Source organism: Oncorhynchus kisutch, linkage group LG26 (genome assembly GCF_002021735.2).
Source record: "Oncorhynchus kisutch isolate 150728-3 linkage group LG26, Okis_V2, whole genome shotgun sequence".
NCBI lineage: Eukaryota > Metazoa > Chordata > Actinopteri > Salmoniformes > Salmonidae > Oncorhynchus > Oncorhynchus kisutch.
In genome coordinates, this window is record NC_034199.2 from 25020406 (window position 1) to 25034546 (window position 14141).

The window sequence follows — 14141 nt, forward strand, 5'->3', positions numbered from 1 at the left end:
TTCAATTTTGGTTTCATCTGACCAGAGCACCTTCTTCCACATGTTTGGTGTGTCTCCCAGGTGGCTTGTGGCAAACTTTAAACAACACTTTTTATGGATATCTTTAAGAAATGGCTTTCTTCTTGCCACTCTTCCATAAAGGCCAGATTTGTGCAATATACGACTGATTGTTGTCCTATGGACAGAGTCTCCCACCTCAGCTGTAGATCTCTGCAGTTCATCCAGAGTGATCATGGGCCTCTTGGCTGCATCTCTGATCAGTGTTCTCCTTGTATGAGCTGAAAGTTTAGAGGGACGGCCAGGTCTTGGTAGATTTGCAGTGGTCTGATACTCCTTCCATTTCAATATTATCGCTTGCACAGTGCTCCTTGGGATGTTTAAAGCTTGGGAAATCTTTTTGTATCCAAATCCGGCTTTAAACTTCTTCACAACAGTATCTCGGACCTGCCTGGTGTGTTCCTTGTTCTTCATGATGCTTTCTGCGCTTTTAACGGACCTCTGAGACTATCACAGTGCAGGTGCATTTATACGGAGACTTGATTACACACAGGTGGATTGTATTTATCATCATTAGTCATTTAGGTCAACATTGGATCATTCAGAGATCCTCACTGAACGTCTGGAGAGAGTTTGCTGCACTGAAAGTAAAGGGTAATTTTGCACGCCCAATTTTTCAGTTTTTGATTTGTTAAAAAAGTTTGAAATATCCAATAAATGTCGTTCCACTTCATGATTGTGTCCCACTTGTTGTTGATTCTTCACAAAAAAAATACAGTTTTATATCTTTATGTTTGAAGCCTGAAATGTGGCAAAAGGTCGCAAAGTTCAAGGGGGCCGAATACTTTCGCAGGGCACTGTATGTACATATTCTCATTCACCCCTTTAGATTTGTGTGTATTAGGTAGTTGTTGGGGAATTGTTAGATTACTTGTTAGATATTACTGCACAATCGGAACTAGATGCGCAAGCATTTCACTTCACTCACATTAACATCTGCTAACAATGTGTATGTGACCAATAACATTTGATTTGATTGTTGTGACGGTATAGGCTATATTACATGGATTAATTAGACTTTTTAAAATGCTGATGTTCCAAAGGTCTGCATCAGTGGCTTGTAGGCCATGCCTGGAAACCATGAGATGCTAAACGTGTTAATGCCAATTAACGTCAATTATCATGAGACCGGCAGTTATTTGCTTGACAATCACAGGCTAAAGAAATTTCATGACCGCCACAGCCCTAGTCATGGTACAAACTTTTAGCTTATTGCATATGTACACATATAACCTTCTAGCATTTTCTCTTTGCTTACTGGAAAGTGTTTGCATTAGCGCTACGATGATTGCTAGGGCATGTATTGTAGTTGTAAATGCAGGCTGTTTGTATTAACTGTACCCCCCCCCCACCCCCTCTCCTCACAGATACCTCTGCTGCCTGTTGGGTTCTGCTTGTCATTATATTTCTGATTGTTGCTGCTGCTGCTGGACTCGTATGGTACTGGTGGAAAAATGGAAAATGTCTTTGGTAACGTCAGCTTCTCAAAATCAAGTACTAAATTTAGCATAGTGAAAAATGTATTTATATTGAATTATCAAACATTGATTTTGCTTTCAAATCCATGTTCTCTTTTTCTGGATAATATCCCAGGAGTTCATTCATGGACGATCACCAGTTCGAGGCACAATCACAGGTATGTGACTATGTTACAGGCCACCATTGTTGTGTGACTAACCTACCTCAGCCACTTTTTGCTCTGTAATAATTCTGTTAAAATGTCTAATGACAAGGTTGAGGAAGAGGAAGTTGGGATGGAAGAAGTATCATAAGGTAGGATACATATCCTTTTATTCTTTCTTTTTGAAAACACATTTGAAATATTATTCCCCTAAAAAAAATGTATAGGTCTATTGTGTTAGCTTGAAGTAGTCGCCAGACAGGCTGAGAGCAAATGCCAGTCTTAGACGTGTAGGCTCAACCCTAATTTATGTGTTCTCTGTCACTTGGAGCTGCATTGCAAATGGTCCATGAACACAAGGAAAGGACCATTCCCAAGGACTAGTCAGCCCTTCCCCTTTTGAGGGTCCAACATGTATCTCTGTTACAGTATCCAGAAGACTGACTATTGAATGTGTGATAGATACCAAAAATGGATACTATGGAATTATTCTATCTAAAACTTCTTCACTGAGGATAACTTTAATGTTATGTGTGTGTGTGTATATATATATATATATATATATATATGTGTGTGTGTGTGTGTGTGTGTGTGTGTGTGTGTGTGTGTGTGTGTGTGTACAGTGCCTTGCGAAAGTATTCGGCCCCCTTGAACTTTGCGACCTTTTGCCACATTTCAGGCTTCAAACATAAAGATATAAAACTGTATTTTTTTGTGAAGAATCAACAACAAGTGGGACACAATCATGAAGTGGAACGACATTTATTGGATATTTCAAACTTTTTTAACAAATCAAAAATGGAAAAATTGGGCGTGCAAAATTATTCAGCCCCTTTACTTTCAGTGCAGCAAACTCTCTCCAGAAGTTCAGTGAGGATCTCTGAATGGTCCAATGTTGACCTAAATGACTAATGATGATAAATACAATGCACCTGTGTGTAATCAAGTCTCCGTATAAATGCACCTGCACTGTGATAGTCTCAGAGGTCCGTTAAAAGCGCAGAGAGCATCATGAAGAACAAGGAACACACCAGGCAGGTCCGAGATACTGTTGTGAAGAAGTTTAAAGCCGGATTTGGATCCAAAAAGATTTCCCAAGCTTTAAACATCCCAAGGAGCACTGTGCAAGCGATAATATTGAAATGGAAGGAGTATCAGACCACTGCAAATCTACCAAGACCTGGCCGTCCCTCTAAACTTTCAGCTCATACAAAGAGAAGACTGATCAGAGATGCAGCCAAGAGGCCCATGATCACTCTGGATGAACTGCAGAGATCTACAGCTGAGGTGGGAGACTCTGTCCATAGGACAACAATCAGTCATATATTGCACAAATCTGGCCTTTATGGAAGAGTGGCAAGAAGAAAGCCATTTCTTAAAGATATCCATAAAAAGTGTCGTTTAAAGTTTACCACAAGCCACCTGGGAGACACACCAAACATGTGGAAGAAGGTGCTCTGGTCAGATGAAACCAAAATTGAACTTTTTGGCAACAATGCAAAATGTTATGTTTGGCGTAAAAGCAACACAGCCCATCACCCTGAACACACCATCCCCACTGTCAAACATGGTGGTGGCAGCATCATGGTTTGGGCCTGCTTTTCTTCAGCAGGGACAGGGAAGATGGTTCAAATTGATGGGAAGATGGATGGAGCCAAATACAGGACCATTCTGGAAGAAAACCTGATGGAGTCTGCAAAAGACCTGAGACTGGGACGGAGATTTGTCTTCCAACAAGACAATGATCCAAAACATAAAGCAAAATCTACAATGGAATGGTTCAAAAATAAACATATCCAGGTGTTAGAATGGCCAAGTCAAAGTCCAGACCTGAATCCAATCGAGAATCTGTGGAAAGAACTGAAAACTGCTGTTCACAAATGCTCTCCATCCAACCTCACTGAGCTTGAGCTGTTTTGCAAGGAGGAATGGGAAAAAATGTCGGTCTCTCGATATGCAAAACTGATAGAGACATACCCCAAGCGACTTACAGCTGTAATCGCAGCAAAAGGTGGCGCTACAAAGTATTAACTTAAGGGGGCAGAATAATCTTGCACGCCCAATTTTTCCGTTTTTGATTTGTTAAAAAAGTTTGAAATATCCAATAAATGTCGTTCCACTTCATGATTGTGTCCCACTTGTTGTTGATACTTCACAAAAAAATACAGTTTTATATCTTTGTTTGAAGCCTGGAATGTGGCAAAAGGTCGTAAAGTTCAAGGGGGCCGAATACTTTCGCAAGGCACTGTGTGTGTGTGTGTGTGTGTGTGTGTGTGTGTGTGTGTGTGTGTGTGTGTGTGTGTGTGTGTGTGTGTGTGTGTGTGTGTGTGTATATACACAGTGGGGCAAAAAAGTATTTAGTCAGCCACCAATTGTGCAAGTTCTCCCACTTAAAAAGATGAGAGGCCTGTAATTTTCATCATATGTACACTTAAACTATGACAGACAAAATCAGGAAAAAAAATCCAGAAAATCACATTGTAGGATTTTTTATGAATTTATTTGCAAATTATGGTGGAAAATAAGTATTTGGTCACCTACAAACAAGCAAAATTTCTGGTTCTCACAGACCTGTAACTTCTTCTTTAAGAGGCTCCTCTGTCCTCCACTCATTACCTGTATTAATGGCACCTGTTTGAACTTGTTATCAGTATAAAAGACACCTGTCCACAACCTCAAACAGTCACACTCCAAACTCCACTATGGCCAATACCAAAGAGCTGTCAAAGGACACCAGAAACAAAATTGTAGACCTGCACCAGGCTGGGAAGACTGAATCTGCAATAGGTAAACAGCTTGGTTTGAAGAAATCAACTGTGGGAGCAATTATTAGGAATAATCTCCCTCGATCTGGGGCTCCACGCAAGATCTCACCCCGTGGGGTCAAAATGCTCACAAGAACGGTGAGCAAAAATCCCAGAACCACACGGGGGGACCTAGTGAATGACCTGCAGAGAGCTGGGACAAAGTAACAAAGCCTACCATCAGTAACACACTACGCCGCCAGAGACTCAAATCCTGCAGTGCCAGATGTGTCCCCCTGCTTAAGCCAGTACATGTCCAGGCCCGTCTGAAGTTTGCTAGAGAGCATTTGGATGATCCAGAAGAAGATTGGGAGAATGTCATATGGTCAGATGGTCAGATGAAACCAAAATATAACTTTTTGGTGAAAACTCAACTCGTCGTGTTTGGAGGACAAAGAATGCTGAGTTGCATCCAAAGAACACCATACCTACCGTCAAGCACGGGGGTGGAAACATCATGCTTTGGGGCTGTTTTTCTGCAAAGGGACCAGGAACTTTTGTTATTGACCAAATACTTATTTTCCACCATAATTTGCAAATAAATTCATTAAAAATTCAAATGTGATTTTCTGGAGTTGGAGTTTGGAGTGTGACTGTTTGAGGTTGTGGACAGGTGTCTTTGATACTGATAACAAGTTCAAACAGGTGCCATTAATACAGGTAACGAGTGGAGGACAGAGGAGCCTCTTAAAGACGTCTTCTGAGAGCCAGAAATCTTGCTTGTTTGTAGGTGACCAAATACGTATTTTCCACCATCATTTGCAAATTAATTAATAAATAATCCTACAATGTCATTTTCTGGATTTCTTTTCTCATTTTGTCTGTCATAGTTGAAGTGTACCTATGATGAAAATTACAGGCCTCCCTCATCTTTTTGAGTGGGAGAACTTGCACAATTGGTGGCTGACTAAATACTTTTTTGCTACACTGTATATCCACACACATATACACATATATATACACACATATATAGATATATATATTATTTTGCTTAATGGGAGATTTGCATTCAGAAATGCAAGCTGCCTCACTTTCGAGGGGCTGATGGGTTTTCTTCTCTCAGTAATTTATTTGTCTTGTTTTCAAGAAAGGACACTCGGAAGGAACGGATGTGGCCACTATGCAGAGTCTCCCTCCAAATAGGATCGGACCGCTATTATGGCATCTGCTGAGGGATTCCTTCATGCTGCATCCCCAGTTGCTCTCTCGTCAATCAGCATCCAAACAGAAGACGTTTGTGGTACTACTGCTGGTGCTTCTGCTCTGTCTGATCCCTGTTTTTCCTGTTGCCCTTGTGCCTGAGCCAGCTGACTGCTGGGGCTGTCCCTCCCTGCTGCTGAGGTTGTTCTTTGAAGAGCCTCATCACTCGCTCTGGCATCACTGAAGGATAACTTCTTAAACCTGGGGTCAAGTGCAGCGGTTTCTGATAGCACGTGATTATATTCCATTATGTGGAACTTTCTGTCCATTGAGGAACATAGGGTGTCCATCAACTCTGTCACATGTCCTGTGTTTACATTTGCTTATCTCTGGCAGCTGGCTGTGATTCACTACAGACCCTTACACAAGAGTATTTTAACAATGCTAATCTGAAAACAAGACTCCCTAAATTCTATCAGCATATCGATTGTACTACCAGGGCTGGTAAAACCCTGGATCATTGTTATTCTAACTTCCGCGACGCATATAAGGCCCTCCCCAGCCCTCCTTTCCGAAGAGCTGACCACGACTCCATTTTGTTGCTTCCATCCTACAGACAGAAACTAAAACAAGAAGCTCCCACGCTCAGGTCTGTTCAACTCTGGTCCGACCAATCTGATTCCACGCTTCAAGACTGCTTCGATCACGTGGACTGGGATATGTTCCGCATTGCGTCCAACAACAACATTGACGAATACACTGATTTGGTGAGCGAGTTCATTAGAAAGTGCATCGGCGATGCTATACCCACAGCAACGATTAAAACATTCCCAAACCAGAAACCGTGGATTGATGGCAGCATTCGCACGAAACTGAAAGCGTGAACCACTGCTTTTAACCAGGGCAAGGTGACCGGAAACATGACCGAATACAAACAGTGTAGCTATTCCCTCTGCAAGGCAATCAAACAAGCTAAACATCAGTATAGAGACAAAGTACAGTCGCAATTCAACGGCTCAGACACGAGGTATGTGGCACGGATTACAAAAAGAAAACCAGCCCAGTCTGCTGTTCCCACATGCTTCAAGAGGGCCACCATTGTTCCTGTTCCCAAGAAAGCTAAGGTAACTGAGCTAAATGACTACCGCCCCCTAGCACTCACTTCCGTCATCATGAAGTGCTTTGAGAGACTAGTCAAGGACCATATCACCTCCACCCTACCTGACACCCTAGACCCACTCCAATTTGCTTACCGCCCCAATAGGTCCACAGACGACGCAATCGCAACCACACTGCACACGGCCCTAATCCATCTGGACAAGAGGAATACCTAATGTGAGAATGCTGTTCATCAACTACAGCTCAGCATTTAACACCATAGCACCCTCCAAACTCGTCATCAAGCTCGAGGCGCTGGGTCTCGACCCCGCATTGTGCAACTGGTTACTGTAGGGTAGGTAACAACATCTCCACCCCGCTGATCCTCAACACTGGGGCCCCACAAGGGTGCGTTCTGAGCCCTCTCCTGTACTCCCTGTTCACCCACGACTGCATGGCCATGCACGCCTCCAACTCAATCATCAAGTTTGCAGACGACACTACAGTGGTAGGCTTGATTACCAGCAACAACGAGGCGGCCTACAGGGAGGAGGTGAGGGCCCTCGGAGTGTGGTGTCAGGAAAATAACCTCACACTCAACGTCAACAAAACAAAGGAGATGATTATGGACTTCAGGAAACAGCAGAGGGAGCACCCCCCTATCCACATCGACGGTACAGTGGTGGACAGGGTGGAAAGTTTGAAGTTCCTCTGCGTACACATCACGGACAAACTGAATTGGTCCACCCACACAGACAGCGTTGTGAAGAAGGCGCAGCAGAGCCTCTTCAACCTCGGGAGGCTGAAGAAATTCGGCTTGTCACCAAAAGCACTCACAAACTTCTACAGATGCACAATCAAGAGCATCCTGTCAGGCTGTATCACCGCCTGGTACGGCATTTGCTCCGAGCACAACCGTAAGGCTCTCCAGAGTGTAGTGAGGTCTGCACAACGCATCACCGGTGGCAAACTACCTGCCCTCCAGGACACCTACACCACCCGATGTCACAGGAAGGCCATAAAGATCATCAAGGACAACAACCACCCGAGCCACTGCCTGTTCACCCCGCTATCATCCAGAAGGCGAGGTCAGTACAGGTGCATCAAAGCAGGGACCGAGAGACTGAAAAACAGCTTCTATCTCAAGGCCATCAGACTGTTAAACAGCCACCACTAACATTGAGTGGCTGCTGCCAACACACTGACTCAACTCCCGCCACTTTAATAAGGGAATTGATGGAAATGTATGTAAATATTTATCACTAGCCACTTTAAACAATGGTACTTAATATAATGTTTACATACCCTACATTACTCAACTCATATGTATATGTATATACTGTACTCATTTAAACTGCTGCATCTTGCTACATCTACTGCATCTTGCCATGTTTATGTTGTACATGTATCACTAGCCTCTTTAAACTATGCCACTTTGTTTACATACCCTACATTACTCATCTCATATGTATATGCTGTACTCTATACCATCTACTGCATCTTGCCTATGCCTTTCTGTACCATCACTCATTCATATATATTTATGTACATATTCTTTATCCCTTTACACTTGTGTGTATAAGGTAGTAGTTGTGGAATTGTTAGGTTAGATTACTTGTTGGTTATTACTGCACTGTCAGAACTAGAAGCACAAGCATTTCGCTACACTCACATTAACACTCACTGCTAACCATGTGTATGTGACAACTAAAAATTTGATTTGATTTGACAAGAGTATTGTTTTGAGGCTGTCACATAGCTAAAAAGAGAGAACAGTAACTTATTAGTTCAGGTTCATGTTTTGTCTACTGATACTACATTCTCATCTTCTGCTCATATACATATATAATACTGGATAAAATAATGATGTAGTAATAACTGCTTACTGTACCTCTCTCCACTGATCTCCACAGTGAAAACGTGTACTGTAGCAGGTGTAGCCCTATTAGCAGGACAATAGACTCTTTATAGCCCGGCTACTGTAGGTGTGAACGTCCCCCAACTTGTATTCCATGCTTAAGTACTCTAAAGTGTTACATTTCCCACTCAAAACAGCAGTACAGTATTTCTTCATCAACATCTTTATGCTTTCGTTAATAAAATAACAAGAAAAAAGACATTCAAAATGCAGATATCCTGTCAGGACATCCTGTTCTCATGCCTTAGAGTGCATGTTAATTTATGCATATAGTGCATCTATTCCTTTGAAGCTGTCACGCTTTAGTTGGTGTTTATTTAACAAGATAGAGCATCTGTATATGTTAAAGCATGTGCATGCAGTTGATCTATCCTGGGGGGGGGGGGGTATATATGTCTCTGCAGGTGTTACGGTTTTCTAAGTGTGGTGAAGGAGAGTCGGACCAAACTGCAGCGTGTCAATTGCGATCCATGTTTATTAAAACAAACGTAAACACGACTAAACACGAACACTACAAAAACAATAAACGAAACGAAAACCGAAAACAGCCTATACTTGTGTCAACTAACATCAAAACAAGGGCATCAAGACACTCAGGACAAATAGGACAATCACCCACGACAAACTCAACGAATATGGCTGCCTAAATATGGTTCCCAATCAGAGACAACGATAAGCACCTGCCTCTAATTGAGAACCACTCCAGACAGCCATAGACCTTGCTAGATAACCCCACTAGCTACAAACCCAAAAACATACACACCAAAACCCCAAGACAAAACACACCACAATACAAAAACTCCATGCCACACCCTGGCCTGACCCAATACATGAAGAAAAACACAAAATACTTAGACCAGGGCGTGACAGCAGGAGTGTTTGAAACCATGTTTTTTTATCTAAACAATTCAACAACAGGAGGCCATATATACATAACGATACCCAAACAACAGGTGATTTTTCCTATGTTGGGGATCAAAGGAGAGCTGCTCTCCAGGGGGTGGCAGTCACAGTCAATCATGCCAGCACCTTTTTAAAAGGGTAATTGTACTCTTTAAGTTGGGCTCTTTACTTATGACTTAAACACATTCATTTTCTACCCCACAATTAATGCAGTGTGATACATCAGGTGTTTCTTTGTGGTCTTAAACAAATCTACTGTGAAACAAAGTGTACACTTTACACACATTTATTGACTTTTTTTTAAAGACCACAGTAACATGTCAGATATAGTAGAAATGCTACAAAATCTGCTAGTTCGTATGTATTTTCCAAACGCCTGTCTGGATGTGAACTACTTTGTGCCTAGAAAACTTATGGAGCAGGGCTTGTGTGGAATATCCTGCGAGCAAGAGAGCCTGTCATGACGGCGGTGAATTGGAAACGGCAGGATGTCAGGGGTAAACCGGTAACCGGGCCCTTTATCTGTAAGAAAGGAGTAGTCAAATTGTTTAATTAATTATAACATGTTTTAAAAGGTCTGTACTAAAGATTTAAAATTAAATAAAGGGTATTAAAGCGGTATCTCACCTTTAACGAAGGGACTCTGTCTTTTCGCTCTATCTCACAGCCTGTCCCGGAGAAAAAAGCTTTCAGGAAAGGCGTGTGTGCGCGTGCCGGCGTGTATGTGTGTGTTTCAAAACAAAGTGTTTTTGGTGGTGTGTGTTCATCAATGCCCTTGCATTTGCACTTAAGGCTCTCTCTCTGTCTAGATATCTGTCTAGCCCCGTCAAAAAGGGTTGAAACAATATAGGCCCTTTCGATTCATTAGCACACAATGCCTTTCAAATCCGTATTTATCCCAGCCCAGAGGATGTGGGGGCTCAAAAGTCCAAACCCACAGCCGGAATATAACATGTCTAGAACGACCCCTGGTGTTAAAAACATTTATTTTATGGCCTCCTGGGTGGCACAGTGGTCTAAGGCACTGCATCGCAGTGTGCCACCAGAGACTCTGGGTTCGAGCCCAGGCTCTGTGGCAGCCGGCCGCGACCGGGAGGTCCATGGGGTGACGCACAATTTGCCTAGCGTCGTCCGGGTTAGGGAGGGTTTGGCCGGTAGGGATATCCTTGTCTCATCGCGCACTAGCGACTCCCGTGGCGGGCCGGGCGCAGTGCACGCTGACCAGCTGTTTCCTCCGACACATTGGTGCGGCTGGCTTCAACGCTGTATTAATTAGCGGCTTGGTTGGGTTGTGTTTGGCTCTCCTGGACGCATGGCTCTCGACCTTTGTCTCTCCCGGGGGTTGTAGCGATGACACAATTGGATACCACAAAATGGGGAAGAATTTATTTTATTTATTTTTTATAATAATATATATATATATTTAAACATTGTTATTTCTAACCAGCACCGATACTAACGGTACCCCCACCCCGGTCTGTAAATTTACAGCGGTTTCCCCCTGAGGTGCTGTGAAGCAAAAGGCAATACAGCCAGCATAGATCAGGTCTAGTCTTCCCCTCCTGTTGTACTCTAAACATTCGTGGTACAATAGGTCCATTTTTGCATACAGAATGGCGCCCCGAAAAACAGTCAAACAAACCACCCGGGCTGTAAAGTCATTACATACTATCTCTCGGTCACGACAGAGGTCCTGATGAAACAGACCGTATTCTACCCATCTGTACGACCGGCTTTAACGTAACTACAAACCCTGGACAACAGCCCAGAAGAGCGGAAGACCAAACAGCTAAAAGATCATCTGTGAATCATTCCTCATGGAGCTTTTTGAAGGTGAGTTAGTGAAAATAATATATTCGATTTGGATGCGTTAGGTATTTTTTCTGGCAATTGTTGGGATATTACAATTTGATATTGTTCTAACATTAAACAGACGTGTTTTTTACAGATTTTCAAAATGGGTGGACAACGATTTTTCAGGTATGTATTTAGGCCAAAATGCATGTATTTTTACAAGTTAAAGTGTATATATTTCGTATAAATACATGTTAATGTTATCTAACGTCTGTAGGTTTTCCAACATTGAGCCAACTGCTCCCGGGGATAAATGCCTTGGATCATCCAACATCAGCTGTTATAACTATCCGTGATGAGGCTTCACAACTGGAGGACACCGAATTTTACGAGATATCTATATGTCAACTGTATGTATTTTTTATGATAAAATGTATAACCAACACCGAAGGCCCTACACCACAAGAGGACATGGTCTAGACGGCTGGGGTACCCCGGAACATAACGAGTAATACATTGAAGCCGGATAATTTCCCCGCTTTAAATTACATTTCAGAGGTTGTTGATTTGCGGTTGTTTGAAATGGACAGACAGACAGACAACATGATAAGGACAACTCCGAGATAGAAACAATATTCAGTCAAGATATTCTAAAACTGGAGGACAACGATTTTTACGATATATCGCTGTCAATTGTACGTATTTTTTATGATAAAATGTGGAGATGTTTTGTATAAATATAGTTGAATATTATTGTAGAAAAGCCCAAGGACGTTGGTGGAAACGTCCTTTAATTCGAGGCCTCATACTCAGCGGTGCCAGGGAATGCCTTAATTAGGTCGGGTGGAAATGTATGACAGATCTCATCCCATAAAATTAGTAAATAGCCATAGTCCAATCTGGCTGCTTTCTCTTCCGTGCGTCCATGAATCCGCGTTAGTCACCCGAATCGGTTACCTTTCATTGGGACTTTCTGTTGCCATCAGTTATTGATTTATAGTTATTACCGCTGTAATGGTTTTCTGGGGAAAGAGAGGTGGACCAAAATGCAGCGTGGTTAGTTTTGTGCATCTTTAATAAAGATGAAAGTACAACAATCTACAAAACAAGAAACGTGAAAAAACCACAACAGTCCTATCTGGTGCCACAAACACAAAGACAGGAACAATCACCCACAAAACCCAACACAAAACAGGCTACCTAAATATGGTTCCCAATCAGAGACAATGACTAACACCTGCCTCTGATTGAGAACCATATCAGGACAAACATAGACAAACCAGACACACAACATAGAATGCCCACCCAGCTCACGTCCTGACCAACACTAAAACAAGGAAAACACACACGAACTATGGTCAGAACGTGACAACCGCGGAGAGCGGCTTGGAGCGCGGCTTGGAGCGCATGCTTCAAATCTAACGTGTAATGTGATTTGGTCAATGATCAAGATCCTACGGATTATCACAGGCCAATTATGCCAAAGTTATATGGTTAATATGTCATGAAATTACATGGACACATGAAGACACTTGAAAGGGTGATATATGAAACGGCATTGTTTGCGGAACTGATCGATTCCGACATCAAACTAATGGGTATTATAGACGGAATAACCGATTACTGTATGTATTATACTTCTCATGATTATGATAAATAGTTACGAGCATAAATGACTCATGGATGATACCTATTGACTTCTTAATTAACCGGCATGTGGAATTCTCTAAGTATGTTAATAGTGATTGTTAATAATGATTGTTATGATTTGATCTTTGTGATTATGAATTTGATAGGATACATGTTACGAATTTGATAATTTGACCTGTTATTCTGTTTCATTTGTTAGGTCGCACAGACTACTCAGTAAATATACCACTTTATGGTTAAAGAAATTCCGGCCACAGTCTCATCCATTCCTCTGTCACCAGACACGTTACCACCTGTTCACCTTCAATGGCGGACATCCTACATGTCCAGCTACCCACACAGATTCCACTAATCTTTCAATTATTTTAAACGGCTACAGGATTCCAACGGGACCCAGCATTTCTCCTCCGGACTGTACACCTCCCCGTCCACGAGGTACTGAAGGCCCCTGGCCTGACGCCTTGAATCCAGTATGGCGCGAACAGAGTACGCCGGGACCCGCTCGGTGTCCAGAGGGGGCAGAGGAACCTCCCGCACCTCAGACTCCTGGAGCGGGCCAGACACTACCGGCCTGAGGAGAGACACATGGAACGAGGGGTTAATACGGTAATCGGGGGGAAGCTGTAACCTGTAACTCACCTCGTTCACCCTCCTCAGGACTTTAAATGGCCCCACAAACTGGGTCCCAGCTTCCGGCAGGGCAGGCCGGAGGGGCAGGTTTCGGGTCGAGAGCCAGACCCGGTCGCACCGGGGCCTCGCTGGCTTTCTGGCACAGCACTGCCCGCTGGAGGTGAACATGGGCGGTGTCCCATGTCTCATACGCGCGCCTGAACCAGTCGTCCACCGCAGGAGCCTCAGTCTGACTGATGCCACAGCACCAGAAACGGCTGATACCCCAGTACGCACTGGAAGGGGGAGAGGTTAGTGGAGGAGTGGCGAAGCGAGTTCTGGTTTTCTTTTTGTAATCCGTAATTGATTGTAGACCCTGCCACATACAGTGGGGAGAACAAGTATTTGATACACTGCGGATTTTGAAGGTTTTCCTACTTACAAAGCATGTAGAGGTCTGTAAATTTTATCATATGTACACTACAACTGTGAGAGACGGAATCTAAAACAAAAATCCAGAAAATCACATTGTATGATTTTTAAGTAA

The 14141-nt window shown here is 43.0% G+C and overlaps 1 protein-coding gene and 1 long non-coding RNA gene across 3 annotated transcripts in view; both read left to right on the top strand.

Moving 5' to 3' along the window:
• The window catches only part of LOC109870944 (nectin-4), a 55083-nt gene extending 49206 nt beyond the window's left edge, over positions 1 to 5877 (top strand). The window contains exons 7-10 of the mRNA XM_020461660.2: positions 1425 to 1527; positions 1651 to 1693; positions 1791 to 1830; positions 5570 to 5877. Coding sequence (XP_020317249.1) covers positions 1425 to 1527; positions 1651 to 1693; positions 1791 to 1829 — 185 coding nt within the window. The 3' untranslated portion in view covers position 1830; positions 5570 to 5877. The remainder of the gene's footprint in view (positions 1 to 1424; positions 1528 to 1650; positions 1694 to 1790; positions 1831 to 5569) is intronic.
• A 5072-nt stretch (positions 5878 to 10949) lies between these two features.
• Positions 10950 to 13230, top strand: LOC109871289 (uncharacterized). 2 transcript variants are annotated; one of them, XR_002252277.2, is made up of 3 exons: positions 10950 to 11374; positions 11475 to 11521; positions 11613 to 13230. It is a non-coding gene; the product is annotated as an uncharacterized LOC109871289 (long non-coding RNA). The 2 variants fall into 2 exon arrangements; XR_004205668.1 differs by having other exon boundaries at positions 11490 to 11521.
• Positions 13231 to 14141: the final 911 nt, after the last annotated feature.